This window comes from Cyanistes caeruleus, chromosome 5 (genome assembly GCF_971803275.1).
Source record: "Cyanistes caeruleus chromosome 5, bCyaCae1.hap1.1, whole genome shotgun sequence".
Lineage (NCBI taxonomy): Eukaryota > Metazoa > Chordata > Aves > Passeriformes > Paridae > Cyanistes > Cyanistes caeruleus.
This window is the reverse complement of record NC_141705.1, coordinates 43,030,357-43,051,415: the sequence shown is the minus strand read 5'-3', so window position 1 is coordinate 43,051,415 and position 21,059 is coordinate 43,030,357. Positions and strand designations below refer to the sequence as shown.

The following is a 21,059-nucleotide window of genomic DNA, read 5'->3' as shown; positions in this document are numbered from 1 at the left end:
AAGTGGAGGGAGCTGAAAGCATCTGGATTTACTCATGTTAGATAGCCCATGAGTTTCCAGTGTGGAACACAATTGTGTTGTCTCTTCAACTCTTCCTCTATGTGTGTGATGCAAACAAGATGTTGTACATGCAAACATGTACCAGGCAGGAGAGAAGAGACCCCCTGTTTGCAGGGGTTAATGCTGTACATGCCCACAGTATCCTAGAGTCCCTATCAAGAAGGGAAGTGCCAGTAGGGCAGCAAGGATATAGAACATAATATAGTGATTAAGAGTATTTGTTATTTGGTAATTTTAAAGTTTTCATAAACATGATAAGAAAAACTTTACTTCACCTTCCCTGTTTTTTCTGGATGTGAAGATAACCTTCCAAGAAGGTCCCAAGATTGCCACTGATTTCTGTTGTGGTGGTGAGGAGTGTTTTGTACCGAGTGCTCTCAGGTTCAGACGCTCTCCAGGGAACTGATAAGTAGCTTTTCTAGTTCTTAAATCCTCATTTATAGACAGCCTCTTTGTGAAGCCTGAATTGAATTGTCTCAAGTGATCTTTCTCTGAAGTAATTGGAGGGCTGAAATGCAGATTTAATCACTAGTGTGTCTACATATGTGTTAGCTTGTAAACAAAATACAGAGGGCATGGGGTTAAGAGACGTAACAACACATCAATTTTTAGTGAGAAAATAAGGACACGAAGTTGCTGATATCTTGCAGGATTCAGGAGATGTCAAAATAAGATCAGAAGCGACAAGATGAGAAGCCAATGCACTGATAGCATGCATGTTGTACATATTGAAATTCAAGGCTGAAAAAGAGATGTGTATTGTAGGCTCTGAAGCCCTGATATTGGGAAGTAGTAATTGGGGCCATCATCAGAGGTAGTCATTAACCTCTGCGCTGTTTTCAGGCTATGTTCATCTTTGAATCAGGAGTGCAGTGAGTGGACTTCCTGTGCAGAGTACAGGTGTACAGAGCTCTGGCCTCCTGCATTTCCTCAGAAGCTCCCCCTTTCAGGACTGCTGTGTAATAAAAATCTAGTTCTAGTAAATATTACAGTAAGTTTTGGAAACTGAATGTGGCCCATAGTGTGCAATAGCTAGGTCAGAGAAAATCCCAGTGTGCTCCAGAACTCATACAGTGCTAGAGATTAAAATCAGAGGCCTGCAAAACCAGGGGTTCTCCAGGATACAATGCCTTGGAAACAAAACCCTTCCTTGCTGAAAGTTGTGGGTTTTGTGCATCTGTCTGGAGCCGATATGGTGGTTCAGTGCATTTGCACTGCTTGCTGCCTGTGCTCCCTGGTTCATGGTGACTTTGCACGTGGCAGGTGCTGAGGCAACAGGACTTGCTTCCGAGTGATGCCACTTAAGTGACAAAATGTCCCGCTCACTCGCTAAGCTTTGTCAAGCATGCTGCAGCAGTGTGTCAGTGGTGAGCAATTTCTTATGTGTTAATGGACTTTGCAGTCCTATCTGCTTAGCAAGGAGGGAAGGAGATAATCCTGAGGAGCCGTGTGTTATTGGAAGTGCGGAAGCACAGACGCGCAGCAGCTCACGTGCTTCACCCTGCTGTAGGCATGGTTCAGCAAGGGGCTGGAGGTGGGAGCAGAGGCCTTGGTTGTGACTCTGCTGGCTGCCATCCATTGTTTCAATGTGGGTGGTTATCCTTAGCTCACTCTGGTAAAACCTACGGAGGCTGACAGGAGCTGGGGGTGCAGAATCAGTGTGACCTTGTGGAGAGCGTGTCAGCGTGGGGCTGAGGGAGCTCTAGTTCTGTGTGTGGCCGTGTTGGTGGCCAGCCAGGGGCAGGTGGGCAAAACATTTTGTGTTTCAGTAGCTCTGTTCCTTCTGTGTAAAACAGAGCTGATTTTAGACAGTGCTTTATGGTCTAGCAATCAAAAATGTTCTTTGAAGTTTACGTAGTGGAATTAGCTTAGTTGGCATAGTATATAGGCAATGAATTTTCAAGACAACTTCAAGTGCATAAACTCAACTTTTACTGAGATCCAAACCTGAAAAAAGCAGCGTGTGTCTGAAGTGCTGTACAGAAGTGCATGGCCAGAGAGTGCCCTACTGTCCCTATGGGGTCCCTCTTGGTGCAATGGTGTAGCTTTGGTGGAAGTGGTGGAGAGTTACTCTTCAGCCAGAGTTGAGGCCACTGCCCTGAGATTGTGGAGGAGATTTGGGGTTTCATACCTTTGTCGGAGATCACTGTTGATTATGAAATCATGAGCAGTTTTGCTAAAAGTTCTACACATGTAGGAGCTTACAACACTGCATGTCCTTTTAATTCCTCATTTGACAGTGATTTATACAGTGATTTATATGTTTAGATGTAACATCATCATTATAACAGAAGTCCCTTTTGAGGCTTGAGTCAAACTCCTACAGCAAATGCTTTCCTTTTTGTAAACAATCCCTCACCAAGCCCTTAGGAGATTAATTAACATGTTTCCTTGACTAAAGGCTTCATTTGCCCTATGGTTCCATGTAATTTGAGGCTCTGAAAAATAGGGGGTGCAAGGTTAAGTTTACATGCCAATTTACTTTCCCCATCCTTCAGGGGTGTCCCAGTGTGGCACAGCAGGCACTCACCCAGGCTATAGTTAGCCTGGCAGTGGAGTGGTCAGAACACCTTCTTGTCAGCCAAAGGAACTGGTCTTGCTTTCTCCTTCAAACTGTGCCTCTGCTCCTGTCTCACCTCACCCCACCTGACAGAATCTGGATAATGCAGTACACGTATTGCACCCTCTGTAAACATCTTGAAGGAAGCAGCTCAGCAGAGTGCTGTGGGGTTCTTCATTTGTTTCCTACTGGAATAGTTTCTGCTCTTCTAGTGAGTTTTGATGACTTTGCAGAAGGATGCAGTGAATTCCAAAACCTGTTCAAGGGGACAGTGAGAGGAGGAGAGAGAAGGAAGGTGGAAGGAGTGAACAGGATGTCTCTTGCCCCCACTCCTAGACATACCCTCTCTTTATCCCATGCTGGCTCTGACGCTCATTCCACCTTCTTGAGAGCTGAATCAACCTGTTAATCCAGAGAAGAACTAACAGCAAGAACCAGATGAGATGAGTACCAGTGCCTGCCTAAGGGAAAGAGCATGCTAGGAACATGACATGGGAGGATGACACGGAGTGGGGACAGCCCTTTAGTAAGCTGCTAGGTTTGCTCTGCTGCACCGTGACTCCAGGCATGGAGTGATGGTTAGTGTGTGTTGTAATGTGAAGTGGAAGTTGGAACAGGAAGTTATTTATATCCTTCCTAACCTTCAGCACCAAGTCTGAGCCACCAGGCTTGTTCCATGCTTCTATAATTTGTAAACTGTATCCCACCATGTGAAACCCCATTGTTCTTAGGCAAAGAAAACCTACAATGTTTTGTTTTACTAATCTGTTTTAAATCTGCTTTGTTGTGTTTCTCTTCCTCGTTGATGATTTCATGGCAAGAAGCTCCTGTTGCATTGCTCCTCCAGTCACTACAAAGTCAGTTTTGATGTGGGTCTTTTTGTGTCTCCCAGAACACTTCTGTGAATCTTTTTGTATTGATTGCAAATCTGTGTTGGGGTTCAGGAGTAGATATCATCTTACCATCAACACAACTTCACCATGGTACTCAGGCTAATTTTCCCCATCCCATAGTACCTTGAAACTGAATATTTCTGTGGTGGATTAACATCTGTCAAACTGAGGCCTGTTACTGTGTGATCTGTTACTGTGTGCCTGCTGCAGATTTTGGAAATATGCTGGGTTGAATACTCTGGTGATGGAAAGTGGATTCATGAATTAATTGCTGTCCTTGGCTTAGAGACTGCACTGTTTATAAAGCAGAGGTTGCAAGTATGTGTGACCTGTGATGTTTTGCATGGGCTTGAAAAGTGCAGGTGTAGAGATGGTGGAAAGTATCTGAGAGATTCGTAGTATTTCCAGTTTCAGAGAGTAAAGGATGAGAATTGAGAAAACTCTCCTGATTTAATCTAAAGTAAATCATAAGAAACCATATGAGAGGGATTTTTTTTTTTGCTACAGAGAATCCCAGTGGGACTAGGAATAGGTTCCCTATTCTCAGTTACAGTCCAGTGTAACTTTCGAGTTACGGAACTCCAGGGGTATTACTGGTGGACAGCACTTCAAACCCTCTTTGGGTGGCAAGCAGAGACCTGAAACGTGCTGTGCCGGCAGCAGTGTTGACAGTGTGTGTGAACAGAAGACAGGAGCAGACTGAGCAGAATTTAGAAAAAGCTGTGGTAATGTTCAAAGGGTGAAAAGCAGCAGCAGAGAGTGCTCTGCATGAGCAAAATCAAATGAAATCTCGGTGGAGAAGAGCAGACAGTGTGAACAGATGTTCAGGCTGAGGTTATGAATCTAATATGCAACTGAATGTGAGATGGGAGGTAGTGTATTAGTGTGCAAGGAGTAGGAACTTGTATTTATGGAGTATCTGCCAGGTTCCTCTTTTCTCCTCCTTGTGCTCCCATCTGGAAACTCAGTGAAGGTAGTTATGTGATGACAGCAGTTTCAAACACTTTTGATAAGCTTGAATAGACACCAAAAAAAGAGTGACCAAAAAGTGAGACTTGTTCTGATTCTGTGGTTAATCAAGAAATCAGAGAAAAAATAGGATACAGTCATATGCAGAGCAAGAAGTGTATGTAAAATCCTGGTACTTAAGAGCAGCTGTGACATTTTTTTGTTGTGCTGATAAGACAAATGCAGCTGTATATGTTCCCATTTGTTGTTTTTCTTCAAGGGAAGATATTAAAAAAAATAATAAAATATGTAATTTGTTTGAAGTTGTACTGGAAATCTGAGTTGTGCCATGGAAAACAAAGGTTTACTCAGCTGATGATCAGTCTCCTTGTAACAGTTACCGACTGTGATTTAAAAAATGTACACACAATTAACTCTGAATATGCCTTAAAAACCCAAACAAACCAAAAGCCAAATGATGGTAAAGCTTATAGGCTGAAACTAGTACAGAGAAATTTGAGAATTAGGGGTGACTGGAGCAACTGGAGACTGGAGCTACAGTTAGAGAGGTCAGTGAGAGGTCCTTGCAGTAAAACATTTGAAAAAGATTAGATACTGCAGGGGGAGAGATAGGTGAACCTGTCCTGCGTTAAGGGGCTTTTCCTTAATGATCTGTTGGGGGCCTCTCAACTCTTAAGATAACAGGAGAATAAACCACAGTCTGTCCCCTTATCTCTGCATATGCTAAAACTGAAGGGCTTTGGGCTACCAATCATCTAATTAAGACTAATATGCTGATATTTCCTGTGTTTTCTAGTCTTCACTGTTTTTTAGAAGAGAGGAAATTCCAGAATTTCAGAAAACTTTTCAATATGACTCACTATTTCCAGCAGACGAAGAGGCTGTCTCCTGGGTGTATGTTGAGGATAGCCCATTAATCATCCCTATATTTTCACTGTCACCAGCTGACTGTAGGCTAATTCAATTTCGTGATAATGCCAATGTTGCATTTATGTATCTGCTTCTAATCTGAGCACTGTCACAAAGGTCAAAACGCCTTTCCAGTTGTCAAAACCACAAACAGCATGCGAGTCCAACAGTAGTCTTGAACATCTATGTGTATTGAGCTCTTTTATTGTAGCAGTCAGGTGGAACTGTTAAGGTGAAACAATTCTCTTGTCCTTGTAAATCTCATGACTTTTGTAGCTGTTATCACCAAAATAGCTGTGGTGAAATTTTAACCTTAAGGACACAATTTGCTAACACAGGGCAAACCTCTCAGGTTTTAACTTGTATGCTGTTACAGGAAGAAAAAGTAGTATAAAAGAGACACTTTGGTTTTAAATTTTTTACAAAATTCGGGCAAAATATTGTGGACTGTTTTTTTCCTTCCCCCTCTGCTTAGTTTCAGAATTGTACATATAAGATGATACAGCAAACCAACTTTGAAGTACAAAGCTGGGAGAGACTGTTATTTTATTATGGATTTCTGTTTGCTTCAAGGTAAGCAAACAGATTTGAGCTTATGTGTTTCAGGATTTGATTCAAGATCAACTTACTTATCTTCCTCTGAATCAGTGTGGCTGTTAGTTGGCATGAATTAAATCAGTGATGCACCTGACCTCTGCTTAGAAATCACATCCTCACAGTTGTCACAAAACCTCTGAATTTACATGGGTTTTGAAGTGTGGTGTTCACTAACCTTGAGGCCTTCAAATGCAATACAGTGTTATAATACCTGTTAAGTAACCTTTTGCAGATGCAGGGTAATGAAATAAGCAAGAAGAATGTTTTTGTTTTGTTTTTATTTTGTAATGAAATAGAAATATTGATTCCTTCCTTCATTATATGTTGCTATGGAAATTTTTGCTTCACTTGGAGGAAGGTGATGTGAGTGTGCTATATATTTCCCTGGTAAAAACTAGTTCTGTAGTATATGAGCTTTGTTGATAAGAAGTCTCTATATTTATTTGGCCTGGGATTTGGTGCAAACAGTTATCTGTAGCAATTTAAGAAGTGATATCTGCATTATATGCTGCATTTTTAGGTGTTGTTAGATTAATCTCTCTTGCTTTCTCTCTCAGGTTTCCATTTTGGATGCAAAACGAAGTATGAACATTGGGATATTTCTCAAACAATTCAAAAAGTAAGAATTCTTTGTAGTTCTCATAAAATATATACATTGTGCTCCATTCCTTGAGGAGTTTGCAGTTTTATGCAGTTTTTTTACTTTCTTAAAAGTAATTTGACATAATTTGTTTTCTAATCTGTTTAGTTTTGAGTGCGTTCATGGCCTAGCAATAAACATTTAGAGTTTGCTGATGTTAACCAGTTGAAATGAGTTTTCAGGTGTAGTTAAGGGAAGCCTTTTTACCTCATGTAAAAAGGTACCTCAGGTACCAGCCTGTGAGCTGCCTTTCACTGGCTTCCTCTAGTTATAAACAATTAGGAAGGGGCAATGTGAGCAACTTTTTCAAGAGCTAGCTGTTTCATTGCTGTCTGTATTCACTGATAACGGTGCCCTTCAGTAAAGGCATCACTGGAAGCGGTGTCAGAGCGGTGCTGCTGTGGACGCTGCTGTATCCACTGATACAACCTCTTTGTAACTCTGTTGAGTAGCCCTGGCATGGTTTTTTCTGTGTAATTGTTCGCCCTGCAAGTCTTAGAAATATGTGTGCTCAATTGTTTTTTCAAGGTCTGCCGAATCCATCATTGAAGATATTTATCATGGAAGAAGTCAGCCCTATGGTTCTGAACTGCTCCATGAATTTCTTAAATTATTACCGGAAGCAGAGGAGGTAAATAATGGTTTTATGTGGAACTTACTTTTTGTAGAGTTCTGCTGACTGGGATTCCAACATGAAGCTCTGTAAAAGAGGAATCTCAGTGCCTTCCTGAGGCCAGGGAACAGGCAAGCACTGAGTGCAAATTTTCATTTGACTTGTGGTATTGAGGTCACAGTGTAGTCATTCCTTTCACATCAAGTAATTTCACCTGCTTTTAAGGAGTTGATAAGACCTCTTTTGTTTTTATGATGTCCCTTTTGTCCCATAAACAGCATGGCCTGGAACCTTTCTTTGTGCAGATAATTGCTCTAGGGAGGTTAGAAAATTCAGAATCAAAGTATATTCTAAGCAAACAAATTTCACTTCAGCAGCTGCCTCATGCTTTCCCATTGCTGTGCCTCTGAGTTGAATATTGGTAGCCCTGTGCTACTGCCGTTTTGCCTTCTGGTTCACTGCCTGCTTGGTTTGTCTGGGTCTGTTCCTGGGCCTGGTTTCAGTAGGGCAGAAAGGAAGCTCCAATGTGCAGCACCCATGGAATTTGTTAACGTGGCTTAGTGCTCAAAGGAGACGTGTTAGAAGGCAGAGAATCACCAGCAATACCTTCTCAATGTTCCTGTGATCACCATGTGACCAACACCCAAGTGCGGCTTTCCCACCTCCTAGTCCCAAACTTCAAGTCTATTCACATGATTAGAGATGTGAAGCTTCATCAACTGACCTGGGAGCCCTGCTTAATGATGTAGAGTTCCTTGCCTGCTCACTATTGGCACTGACCCATTTGTATGTACGTGAGAGAAATGTAAACCTCAAACCTGACAAAATTAGCATTAGAATTGCTTGAGTGCTTCACATCAAAGTGAGTGTCTAAAACTTGGGAAATTGCTAAGCTAAGGTCCACATACAGATCAGCCTCAACTCACATACTTTACCACTTCAAGGTCATACTGTCAAAGCACTTTGTTTCCTCTGTGCAGCTGCAAATCTTGGATCCAGTCATCAGTAGAACATGTTACAGTCTTTTGCTGTCAAATTTATGACTCTAAATTGGGCTGCCTTCGCAGAGAATCTTGTAAAAATTGTGTTACATTAGTATGCTTGATTAATATATCTCTTAGAGTTGGGGGATGCCAACAAGTTGAAAAGTAATTCATAAAAAAAATAGGTGACAGTAGTTCTGGGACCTGAAAACCATTCCGTCTTCCCTCTTTGTTTGCATTTTAGTACATGTTCCATTATATAAACAGAATTTATCTCCTTCCTCTGAAAGTCAGACAGAGGAGAACAGTGGAATAGTAACTAGAAAGAGAGTGAGTTCTAGTTAACTCTGTGTATAGTCAGAAAATTAGACAGAAAGAAAAGTACTTTTTATTCTTTTACTCTTTCTGTCTTAGGTCTTGGCTGTTATTTTATGACAAGTGTCATAGTGTAGTCTATGTGATGTAACTATGTGTTGTCATTGAGCTACAATTGCAGTGTAAGCTGTTGAATTTTATCAATTTTGTCTGCAATGCTCAGCTAGAGCGTAGATAGACAGGCCTGTCCATCAGGATAGTAGGGCCAGAGAACTTAAGAAGTGATTTTAAAGAGTCACTTGAGAAATTAATAGAAGATATTCTATGATGCAGAAGAGAATTAGAAAATGAGGGAAATCAGACATGAGATTTATTGCTGTTCCCAAGGGAAGGCTGGAGAGAGGCTACTTTCCACTGTGCAGGTGTTAGTCTGTGTTGAATTAATTTCATGCATCAGAAAAAGGAAATACTCCTTTTCTCTTTGTTATTCTTCTCATAATTGTTTAACATTTTTGGATTTTTCCCCTTGAGAGCTGGGTGATGGTGGCAAGACAGGGAGAAAATCCTGAATGTAAGGAACTGATGCTTCTGCTGGTATGGAAAAATGTTTCCATGCCTTCATGTCATCATACTTGGTGGGGTCAAAGAATACGTGGGTCCAGTGGCTCCTAAAATTTACTACAGCAGCTCCTAAAATTTTAGAGTAGGCAGTTAAAAACTTCGTTCTTTTTAGAAGCCTCAGAGCTTTTTTTTTTTCTTTTTCACCATTTTCGCATAAATGTATGTTCATTGTTCTCCTCCTATGTTGCCTTACTGGTTCTTAGTTTATTGTCAGCCTGCTAGTCTGAATACCTGTCTCCTAGAATAGTGACTCACCATTTGCTGAGGGAAAGGCATCAGAAACTTACAGCCCCACATGCAAACAATCCAGAACCATTAGAAATACCAGATGAAGTGGTGTTACTCTGCTGTTCCCTCTTCTGTTTAATGCTCCTTCATTTCTGTCATATCACATGAGATAACTTTGGCAAGCTGTCATCACATTGGCCTGTCCTTGCACAATGTTGCACCCATCCTCAGCAAGGATTCCCTGGGATTGCCCTTTCAATACTTCCTGTTCTCCTAAAGACCTGCTTTGTTGTTGTAAGAGTTGAGAATTACTCTGAGCCAAGACTTAAGCACTCAGGTCCTGAAAGGTTAGTAGCTATTCAGTTACCAGGGCAGACTGTCTTGGTGTAACCATGGGTGGGCTTCTGCAGTTCCTCTTTGTATGCTCTTTGCAGCAGCTCAGGTGTTTACAGACACATTTGCCTTTATGCACAGGTTGCTTGCAAGTTGGAATGCGGGCCAAGTGCCTTCTCTAACTGTGAAAGTAACTGCTTTGAGATGTCTTCTGTTCTTTCTTTTTTATTTTACCACAAATCCTTAGTATGTTGAAGTGAAAGGAGGGAGAGGAGTGCCATTTCTGGTCATAGCTGTAGAAAAGGCAGCTCTGGTCTATTTTGTGTCTTCTTTTTTACTAAAAAGTTTTAGTACGGTTTACCTGGTGTGAATAAGCACCAGGTTTGTACTCCAATTGTATCTTCTCTAGAAGTGTTGTGATATCCAGTCACATTACCTGATTGTGCTTGTTTGACATTTGTGACATATTTTAGATCATTTCAGTTCATAGTATCTCAGGCACTTGATGATAATCCAGCTTTTTGACAATGGAGGCTAGGAACTTAGGCTAAGATACATCTAACCTCTGTTGTATTTAAAATTATTCTATTTGCCATATTGTAATGTGGCAACTCTATTTTCATGCAGAAATAGGTGTCATTACTACTAATTTTCTAGCAATTTTCTATGAAAAATCCCAACAGCTATCAAAGCTGTGGAGATTTTTGCGTGTAAATGGCAAATACCTTACTGAATGTTGTTTCTCAAACTGAATAAGACTATTATTGAAATACTGGCACTCCTATGAAGTCTTTCCTACAACTTAAAATGTTTGGGTATTTTCAAATGCTTAATTTGAAAAACTTGACAAATACCTGAAGCTGGCCACGATGGAGCTTGCTGCAAGGCTCTGCTCAACATTTTGCTCAGGACTATCTGTGGATGTGTGGCCTGGCCACTATAGAGTGGTCAGAAAAAAGGCCAAGCAGATTTGTAAAAATTCTCAACACATCAACAAGTAGGATAAGATCACTGATTTTGTTTAACCCTTCTTAGAAGCCCTGCTCTTTGTACCATACTGTGCTTAGCAGTTTTGTAAGGAGAAAGAAACACCTATTTGGAATCTGCTCTCCTTCATCCCTTTTTTCAGTTTGTTTGTTTTCCAGGGAACCTTGACTGAAGCAGTTGTCTTCTCTGCTGTATCACTTCTGAAAAGATACTGGCTTGTTTCTGAATGATACCCTGTTGAAATGCCTGACAGCTTTTATTTACTGGCATCCTGATGAGAGCAGAGAAGAAGCTTTTAGCTGCTTTTATGTGCATATTACTGCACTCTTCAACAGGCCCAGACTGGTAAAAGTTGAGAGAGTCCAGTGTTTAACGAGCTAGAATAGCCAGAATTTGTACTTTAAATACATACAGAAGAGAGCATATCATACTGGTGATCAGCTCACCCACACACATGCACGCCCAGGTTATCAACACAATGTCTTAACTTCCTTTATAGTGTCTCAAGCCTGTCCTTTGCTCTTGTACTCTGATTTCAAACTCGTCTGTCACCTGCTTTATTGGAACTGTTTCTGTCATCTCTACCCTTTTCAAACCATGTCTCTAGTTAAATGCCCCCTCCTTTCCTCAGCCAGTGCTTTATAGGGCTGACCATCCTTCAGAGCTTTCATCTCCTTTTCCTTTTTTACCCTTTTATGATTACCTGCAGGTTTTTCTCCCTTTCTTTTTATCATTTGCTGATAGTGGTTTGCCGCTGCCCTGGATTGTGCCCCATCCTGCCTCACTGCCACATACATCTGCTGCTCTCCCACATGCCCTTGTAGCTGGATTCCACTGTGATGCTTTTTGGGGCATTGGCATTTTTTAACTCTCATTTTTGTTAGTTTCTTGAATATTTGCAGTTGTATGGAGATATTAAATAATAATAATAGTAGAAAAACCAAACCCACAGAGAAAATGTTTGTTCCTCTTCTTCAAAGATCCTGCATAGCTACAAGATCCAGCAAGGTACCTGTTTTATGCCATGAAATAAAATCCTACTAGAAGTGCTACTGATAGCTTAAAAATTACTAAGAACTTGAATACAGTAGCTTTCATGTCTGCCAGGTATAATGGCATACTTGCAATGGGCATCTCTACTGCAATTGTTCACAAGTCAAATCAAAGATCATGCTTTCTATGTTTCATAACTGTTCTTAAAATTAAGCAAATTACGTATGTGAGAACCTTGTGTATCTGAAATCAGATTTAGTGTGCATGGGCATGCATGGACAGTGCAAATGCATATTCCATATACAAATGTAATGAAAAATTAAATTAGTTGCTCAGCACCCAATTTGAGTAATATAGAACTGAGCATACAATGTAATTAAGCTCTCTTGAATATACACATTACATTGCCATATCTTGGTATGTGGCTGCCTACTCTTGTGGAAAAGTTTTGTGCTTCAAGAGAGGAGTCAAGGCCAGAACTGGTAGGGTTATTCATTATGATTTTATAATAAGCCACATTTTCAGCTCTCTTGTGTTCTACTATCTACTGTATCTGTTAACATGATTAATAGTGAACATTGTTGTCAATCCCCATGGTTTCTTTGCAGCTCCTGGATGCAATTGGTATTTGAATTTGACCCCCATTTCTGGGAGCCATCAGAGAATGTCAGTTTTCTTCCAGAATACTTGGACAACATGGCAGCAGAGAGTAGAGGCAGTCCCATGGGATTTTGAATAGTCTTGCTTGGAATGGTTAATGACAGGCATCCAAAATATGTTCCAGTAATTTTTTAACTTTGGGGTTCAGAAGTTTTTTTAGTTTATTGGTAGTGTTGATAAAGTCAAGTAACATCTTTTTTTTCCCTCATGCTGAGAATTATTTTTAAATTATGAATTTTTTAACAAAAAAGGGGAGCACAGAATAATTGCTGTCCTGTCTTTACCTTAGTCATTTTCCAAACTATTTACAGTTCTAAGGCCAAGGTAACAGACAATTTAGTTTTCTGCGTGAAAAACTTAAGACATGTATGGAGAAGCAGACTGTGTTTGCTGAATTCCAGGTGAAAAGGACCTTACAACTCTGTCGTGTTCCTGTTTTGTGTGTTTGTGGAATGGGTTGCTGTTCTCCACCATCCTTGGGTTCTGGGCTTCTTGGGGATGAGCTGCCTTGATGCTTCTTACAAAGGTAGTTTGGGATATCTAAGGAGCAGACAGTGGGGGCTAAGGTGGGAAAAGTGGAATCAGGTGGTGGGCACATCTTTGTTTCAAGTCTGATTACACAGACTTTCTTCTGGGTTGACTATTGCCAAAAGCCTTTTGCATAGTGATATTCATACCCCATCCTACCCATCAGAAGGCAGCCTTGTCAATGTCTTCTGTTGTGCATGTTTAGGAATGTTGCTCCTCTGAATTAATTCTGGGATTTTGTACTCAATTGTATGACTCCAGGCATTTTTCCTAGTGGGATAGAAGGAGGATTTCACCCAGTGCATGTAAAACTGAAATTCCACATGGAAAACATTGATTGCTACTTACTGTTGAAAGTATATTTAAATATAGTACTTGTAGCATGAATAAGTAAATATTTCTGTGTCTCAGGATCTGGTTGTTCACTTTTTGTGTATTAAAGTCTTCAAATTGCATCTTCCTATAATTAACCTGTGGCTTATATGATCTGATTTTGGTGAGGTGGCGTGGGTTTTATTGGTGGGCTGCTTTTCTTTCTTTCCTCCCTCTCTCCCATATCTGAATGCCTGTGTCCTTTTCAGTCAAACTCTGATATTTGCAAGATACTAAAATGAGGTTGGAGAATTTGCTGGCTTTTGCTTTTTAGCTTGCAGACCACTATTTTTGGGAAGCCAGGTTAAAGAACACCTTTAAAGACTGAGATAGTATACTATCTCTCACTCCCCACTTAATGGTGTAGAAAAAGTGTTTATTTTGGGTTTGTTTCTTGCTCATTTAACACCTTAGATTTATCAGGAATGTTAAGTCTGGTCTTTCCTGTTTTTTTGTTGGCAGACTTCTTGAATTACTCAGTAAATTAGGAGTTTTCTCAGGCCTAAAAAAAATGGATATGCTGTTTATCTTTAGAAGAAGCTTTTGTCTGAGTGTCTTGAGTTAAATGGGAGGGGAGGGGTGATGGCAGTGTTAGGAAATGAAGCTAGATAGCCTGAGTAAAAATTGCTCTCTGATTAGAGGTCTCTTTTTTGATCATAAGTTTTTGTTAGGTTTCTTCCTGTTCATTTGTTTGTTGATGCATTTTTTAATTCAAAAAGGAATTATTTTCCATTCTATGTTTAACTTGTTTTTCTCTTTCTTAATGTGTTCTCAACATTTCTATATTTTATGGTGTGAAAAAAAATGGGAATAAAGCAGAAAAAAAAGCTGTTAAAAGAATCCTGATTTGGCATAGCATATTACTTGTCTATTGCTACAGGTCAGTTGCTTTTTTTACTGTCAAAGCAGAAAAATAACTGAAGTGATTAATTTGTAGGTTGATTCTTTAAAAAAACCCTGTGGATATCTTGCTAAATCATGGTGGTGAGGCAACTATTGCTGCCCTGGTGCAGTGGCCTCTGTCCAATAGCTTAATAAGCTTTCTAAAACTGAAGACCATCTGTGTAAATGTGGTTGTGAATGGGCTTGAAGTGTGATGTCACACAAAGGATGATGAGCTAGTGTATAAATCAGTGGAAACATGCAACTGCTGCTGGGTGTGAACTTGTTGGTCGAAGGAAGAAATAGGGTAACTGAGAGTGAGCTCTGCTTTTGGACTCAGTTGTTGTGTTGGAAGATGTGGAAGAAAATCCAGTTACGCTTAAACATATGTGCATGTATTTTTCAGTTCTTCTGTATAAACAAATAGTAAGTATGTGGGTGGATCAGTGGCTTTCAGATCATGCAAATATATGGATTTTGGTGGAGCTGGGAAGGAAGATCGAAAAAATTAATGCAGTGGTATTTCCTTGGCATGTAAATTGTGTCCTCAGAGTACTGAGAGTACTGACAACAAATTACTTAAAATGCAAGATTGCATCTAGCTTTAAAATATTTCATATGGGTGAAAAAGGTATAAACTCAAGATCATGAAGTTTACCCTTTAGGAGCATTTTAGGGTAAATGGTTCAAGCATCTTGAAAAAACCCCATAACTAAAGTTCAGTTGTGTTGTGTCAACAAGATCTAGGCAGTCCCTATGCTGGATATTTTGGACACAGAAACTATGCCCAGGTGTACCTTACAGTTGTTGAAGAGTTGAGGGTCGTTTTTCAGATCATCATCAGTATCCTAAACGTAGTGATGAAAACAATCATTGGTCAGAAGTAAGAATCACCAATCAGAATGGTGGCATCATGGTTTCTGCTGCTGAATTTCAGTGTAGCTAGTTTTTTCGGAGAAGAGTGGCATTCTTTTTAAAATTATTTTTTGTGGTTGGGGTGTGTGCAAATTACAGCATCTTGGGACATTGGGACTGAAGCTATTCAGTCACTGGGTGGACTTTCCAATGCCTTCATTTAAATTTATTGCTTTTCAAGGTGTTGCCTTCCAAAGTCAAGTTAATCTTGATCTTTGATAAAATTCTTTGCTAGTGTTTTTTTTTCTCTTTTCTAGGTAAAGAAATTAAAAGCCTTTGATGGAGATGTATCAAAACTGTCTCAAGCTGATTTCTTCATGTATTTACTAATCCAGGTGCCAAAGTAAGGAGATAGTTGGTTTGTTCTGTTTATAATAAGTATTCTTTTTTGGCTGTCAGTTCTAAACCTGTTTGTGTACTCCAGCTATGCTCTTAGGATTGAAGCCATGGTGTTGGAGAGGGAGTTCTCACCCTCCTGTGCTTCTCTACAGGATGACATGAAAATTATAAGACGGGCAACAAAAGGTAATTAAATATGTTGGGACATGCCTAATACTCTTGTTTTTGTTAGCATGTTAATTAGTCTGCATTACGAAGACCAGAGCTTGAATTTCAGGTACCTTAGCTATTAAAAGGAAGCTAACTCCCCGCTGACAAATGCCATCAGGGTGTGCCTGGTGGATCTTTGCTTCCAAAATCAAAAATCTGCAGACTTTGGAAACACTAGCATAAAATTCATGTTCAAAGCCTCTAAGTAATGTATTCTAAACTGACAGAAGCAAAGGTGTCCATGACTAAATTAGGATGTCAGCTTTTGAGTACAGTTTGCTCATTCCTGCACTGCTCTCCCTCTGATGGAATGTGGTTGTTACACCTTTCTGCTCCTTCTTTCAGAGATCCATAGAAAAAAATGACTGTATTTTCTAAATTTCTCTAGGCCATTTCCTTTTGAGGTGGCAGTATTGATAGGTTAAAATGTTTATTGTAGAGAATACTGTTGTTATTCCTTTGCTTTCTCTTTTTCTTTTCTGTTTCTCTACATACCTGTTTAGTTCTTTACATTTCACAAGTTTTGAACTGCTACAGCTGCTTATTTGTAAGATAATGTACTGCCTTCTACTCTGCAGGAAAATAGTTGACTTCCTGGTTTCAGTTAAACATTAATGCTTTACAGTATCTCGAGTGCCTCTTGGTCCTATTCCTCAATATGAAATTCCTATTTCATGTTGGAAGTTTTTGACAGGCTACTAGATCACTGCTTAGACTGCTTCTAGTGGTATAAAAAGGTGCAGTAAGTAAAATATTCAACTAGGAGCGCTGGTGATTAGAACAGGCCTTTCAAGTGAAAGCAAAAGGAAAAAAAGCCTTTTCCCACCAGTGAGGATTGAACTTGTCCTTGACTCAGGAAAGTGTGCAGTACCTTAGAATTAGGTCTGAGTTTAGCCTTCTATTAGGATCTCTTTCAAATAATTGTTCTTTGTGTTTTGAGCAACAGCCGTATGTGAGGGAATATTTTATGTATAAAAGCAGCCACGCCTTAATGTCCTTCGTGTCCTTCACCCCAGACATATGTAAAAAAACCTGTGAATTCATTCCCTCCAGAGAGGAGACACTTTGGTCTCCAACTCCTGCATCAGGCCAGCCATGCAAATGACTGACTGGGCCTTCCCTGTGTTCAGTCCACTTTGTCATGTGCTGTTCATCATTTGGTCTTTTCACTTCAGGGTTTGTTGATAGCCTGAAGTTGTTTAGGAATTATGTCTCCTTTTCTGTTGCTGTCTCCTAGGTTTCTTTCCTGTAATTAAACTGAGAGAATATCTACTTCAGTTCTAATGCTGATAATCACTAAGGGTTAGGATGGTCTAAACAGCCTGGTGGATCCTCATCTAGCCTGCAGATGAGTGTATGTCACAGTGACGCAGAGCAGGCTCTTACTGTGTGAAGTCTTTAGTCTTCTTTAGTTTAGTCTCCTCCTCTTGACCTTGTGAAATTTGCTATTCTCTTGTTTATTTGCTCCTTTTTCTTCCTACTTGCTTCCTCACCTATAGCATGTTAGATCAAACATTATATGTTTTCAGGCTGCCAGTATTGAAATACGAATGTACAAGGGCTATGGGCTTCCAAAATGATTGATTACTGTATTGTGTTGAGGAGCCGAATGCAGGGTAAATTATAGAATGTGGAGTTGGAAGAAAAATAGTGTTTTGAAGTATTTACACTGCAATCAAAAGGATTCCACCTTTTATTTTGTTCATTAGTGTTGCTTATAGTACCTCACATTAATTCATGGTGATTTTCTTGCCGTATGGGTACTTGCAAATTTGGAGTCACTTGGTTTGCTGCGCCACATTTATTAACTCTGCAGTTTTGAATTTCCACATCTTATTTCTAAGGAAATCCCTCTGGTCCACATATATTATTTTTGCACATAAGTTTTTCTTTTGCTCTTATGTGGCTGAGTGAAAATGTGTATGAATTGAGATAGAACACTACTGTGCATTTTGCAAAGAAATGAACATATGTGCGAACCAGGCTTGTGTGATGGGAAAACTTCAAAATGCCATTTTATTCCATTTGACTCTTTGTCACACTGAATATAACTTTGTGCTAAATCATCTTTGATATGACAAGTAAAATAAATGTTGCTCTGAGTTGGTGATCGTACAGAAATAAAATGATGATTCATAGTGGGAGTGGGATAAGCAAGGAAAATTTAAACATTGCCTCTTATCTTTTCAGGCCTTATGGCCAAGTCTCCTAAAAAAAGAGTAATTGTTCAAAAGCCCAATCCTGGCAGATGGCAAATGGATCCTGCAGGGTGCAGAACACTTACCTCACACTGGAATAATTAGTAGGTGGTGAGGATACTTAACCACTTGCATGAGACACTTAGCACACTGCAGGATTAGGCCCCAAATGTTTCCTTAGCTGCTGGAGGTTGCCTTGGAAATACCACACTTGCTAAGTTAAAGTCTGAACATACACTTGAGGTTTGTCAGTTGTGCTTGTGAATTGCAATTATATAGTACCATTATCTTTCCCACGACCTCTTCAGTTTATTGTAGTTTCTTGTCAAATTTAAAAAAAAAAAAGCTCCAAATGAAGAGGAGCTTGGTAACTGACTATATTTCTAAACAAACAATTGTTAGACAGCAGTTTTCTTGTTCCTTACAGAGTTAATGACTTGTGAGGAACTGCATTCCATATTGCACTTGGTCCTTCAGGCTGGGAATATTATGAATGCGGTAAGTGACATCCCAGAGGGAGAGATGGCTGATGGACCGTACTTCCTTGTTAGTATTGCAGTGCTCTGATGTCATGCCTCAGCTTCTCATTTGCTCTTTTGCAAATTGTTTCTTTTTAGGGAGGTTATGCTGGCAATGCTGTTGGATTTAAACTGTCGTCACTGCTCAAGCTGGCGGACACAAAAGCAAACAAACCTGGGATGAGTCTGCTGCATTTTGTTGCTCTGGTATAGAAAATCTATTTTGCTGATATAAGCAACTTCTACAAATATAGGTCCGTTCATTGATAGACCATAAAAGGGGCCATGTGCCTCCAAAAAAAGGCAGCTTTCTCACAGCTTTAATCTAATCTTCGCCTTTCTTCTCCTGCTTCAAAATTCACCAAAAATTACCTCTCCCTGGTCATCTTATCCAGAACCCTATGGAAAACTTAAGTTTTTATATCATGTAGAAAAATTCCTTCATCAAACTTCCTCATCATTGATTTTCTCCTGTTGTCCTAAATTCTTACACTATGGAAGTGGTTTATTTTGATAAAAATTCTCTCAATCTTCCCGTTTAATCTTTTGAGCAGCCTTCTTGATAGCTTTTTTTCCTCCCTTGATGACTGATGTGTGTCTTTTAAAGCTGTTGCAGACGTTTTCAAGCTATTTTTCCTTCCTTTCAAACCTTTTGATATTAGAAGGTAGAGAATTTAAATGCATCTATATGACTTTGGTTATCTGTACAAACTAGTTTAACAGATTTCCAGCCAGCAAACAATTGGGTATAAACTGATGTTTGTGTGGGAAGCATCGTATCTGCTCAAACAATGGCATCAGTAAATTGTTCTTTCCCTGACATTCCTTATTAATACACCTGGCTTGTGTTCACTGGCAGAAGCAGCTATTATTTTACACTGCAAAATGGAAGCTGTTGTTTATCTCCAGTTCTGATCCCTGCCTTCCTTTAAGGGGTGTCCTCCACTCAGTTGTGTTAGGATTGAATGGGAAGAAAAACAGTGCAGGAGAGAAACCTTTAAGTACCCTCACAGAAGCTTTAGAACTGCCAGACTTAGGGATTTTGGCATGGTGGTGGAATGTTAATGGATTGTGTGTGTTTTGGTTTTGTTCTGTTTGTTTCAGGAAGCCCAAAAGAAAGATGCTGCTCTTCTCAACTTTTCAGAAAAAATTAGGAGTGTTCATGATGCCGCCAGGTGAGTTAAAAGAAAATTGAAAACTTATGGTTAGACTGGAATTGGAATTTTCTCATTTGTGAAGCAATGAGGCTTAGTCAGGAAAATCTTGGCACAAAAACAGATCTTTACAAATATTTACTGTAGCTTTGAGGTCCTCATTTCCATTTACTAGCAGAAGTATGCCTGCAATGTGCCTTCAGGTATGAGGTTTTTTTATTACATGATCTCCATAGGTTTTTAGTAATTCTATTTCTGTCAAATACCTGTGCCTGTTCATTACTCTTAAGGGATTGAACTGAAAGAATGTTACTGTTTTTCCTTAAACCAATTTTCATTAGTCTCTGAGCAAGCTACAGTACTTTTACAAATCTGGTACCAGGTGCTGGCCCTGGCTTCGCTTAGATGCTTCTTGAGGTTTCATTTGCTGTCTTGGGTGGAAAATCTGAAGGTTTTGTGGCTCTGTATTTTTTCAGCTTCAAGTCTTAAGCGTCATAATTTTAAACTGAACCTGATTCGTATCTCAATAACTGCACGTACTTTTGTTGAGACAGTGTGATCTAAATCTGAAACGTGGAAGCAAGCAGAACTGAAGTTCTGTTCCCAGTTTTGCTACTTCCTTACTCTTGAGCTTAGGGCAATCTATTTACATTATTTTCCCAGCTGCAAAATGGATCCAGTTTCTTAGATCTGATGGAGGGTTAAGTAATGTCTGCAAAAGTTTGAAATCTTCTGAGGAAAGGAGTGGCCATGGAGTTAATCAGAAAATTTTTGAGGGACCACCTGTGTGGCTCTCTGCCATCCAACCCACACACCTTTTTGGCAGTTTGCCATGTGGCCTGCTGGGGAATGTAGTTTTCTTCAGCATCCAAGCCCCCTGGCAAACAGGAGAGGAACAGGCAGAATCCCAAATTTGGTTTTCTAACCACTTTGTTCTTTGATCACATTTGTTAATGCTGAAAATCTGTTGTAACTCAATGCTGAAGTCTATTCAGGGAGTGCTCTCTGTACATGAAAATGAAACAAAATTAAATATGTACCTCACCATTGGGCATGAGGAAGGGCTTTAGAGAGAACTGTCATGTACATGTTGCGCATAAATCCACCCAATTAGAGCATGTTAAAACAACTACCATTATGTTCTTTATTTTTTATTGTCTTGCCTTCTTTACTTGTAGGCCATCCTCTTCCTCCTTCACAGGCAGAAAAATATAGCCTGTATTTTCTACTGTTTTTCTTAGCTGCAAAACCACCGTGTTTCCCAAAACAGAGAACTAAACCTTGCAGATGAAGTATGCAGAGAAAAACCAGCACAAATTATCTTCATTTGTGTGTGTACTGACCAACTTATACATGTGTCACCACCTGCTGCCATGTGCATTTCAATCAGGCTGCCACAAGTTGTTCAGCTTTAGTGTTTGCAAGCCATGCTGCTGGTGGAACAACCTTAGGAGGAGCATATGTACAGTTGTTAGTTCTTATCATTTGGCAAACTGTAGTGCTTCAATTCCTAGGCAAAGCTTAGTTCTCTTGTGAAGGAAATGCCATAGGTTGAGAAGCACTTACCCTCAAAGTGACTGGG

At 39.8% G+C, this 21,059-nt stretch overlaps 1 protein-coding gene across 1 annotated transcript in view; it reads left to right on the top strand.

Annotated features, from left to right (window-relative positions):
• The window catches only part of FHDC1 (FH2 domain containing 1), a 36,785-nt gene that overhangs the window by 5,279 nt on the left and 10,447 nt on the right, over positions 1-21,059 (top strand). Inside the window, exons 3-9 of the mRNA XM_086891353.1 lie at positions 6,546-6,607; positions 7,157-7,259; positions 15,316-15,401; positions 15,483-15,583; positions 18,233-18,303; positions 18,423-18,530; positions 19,428-19,498. Coding sequence (XP_086747479.1) covers positions 6,546-6,607; positions 7,157-7,259; positions 15,316-15,401; positions 15,483-15,583; positions 18,233-18,303; positions 18,423-18,530; positions 19,428-19,498 — 602 coding nt within the window. The remainder of the gene's footprint in view (positions 1-6,545; positions 6,608-7,156; positions 7,260-15,315; positions 15,402-15,482; positions 15,584-18,232; positions 18,304-18,422; positions 18,531-19,427; positions 19,499-21,059) is intronic.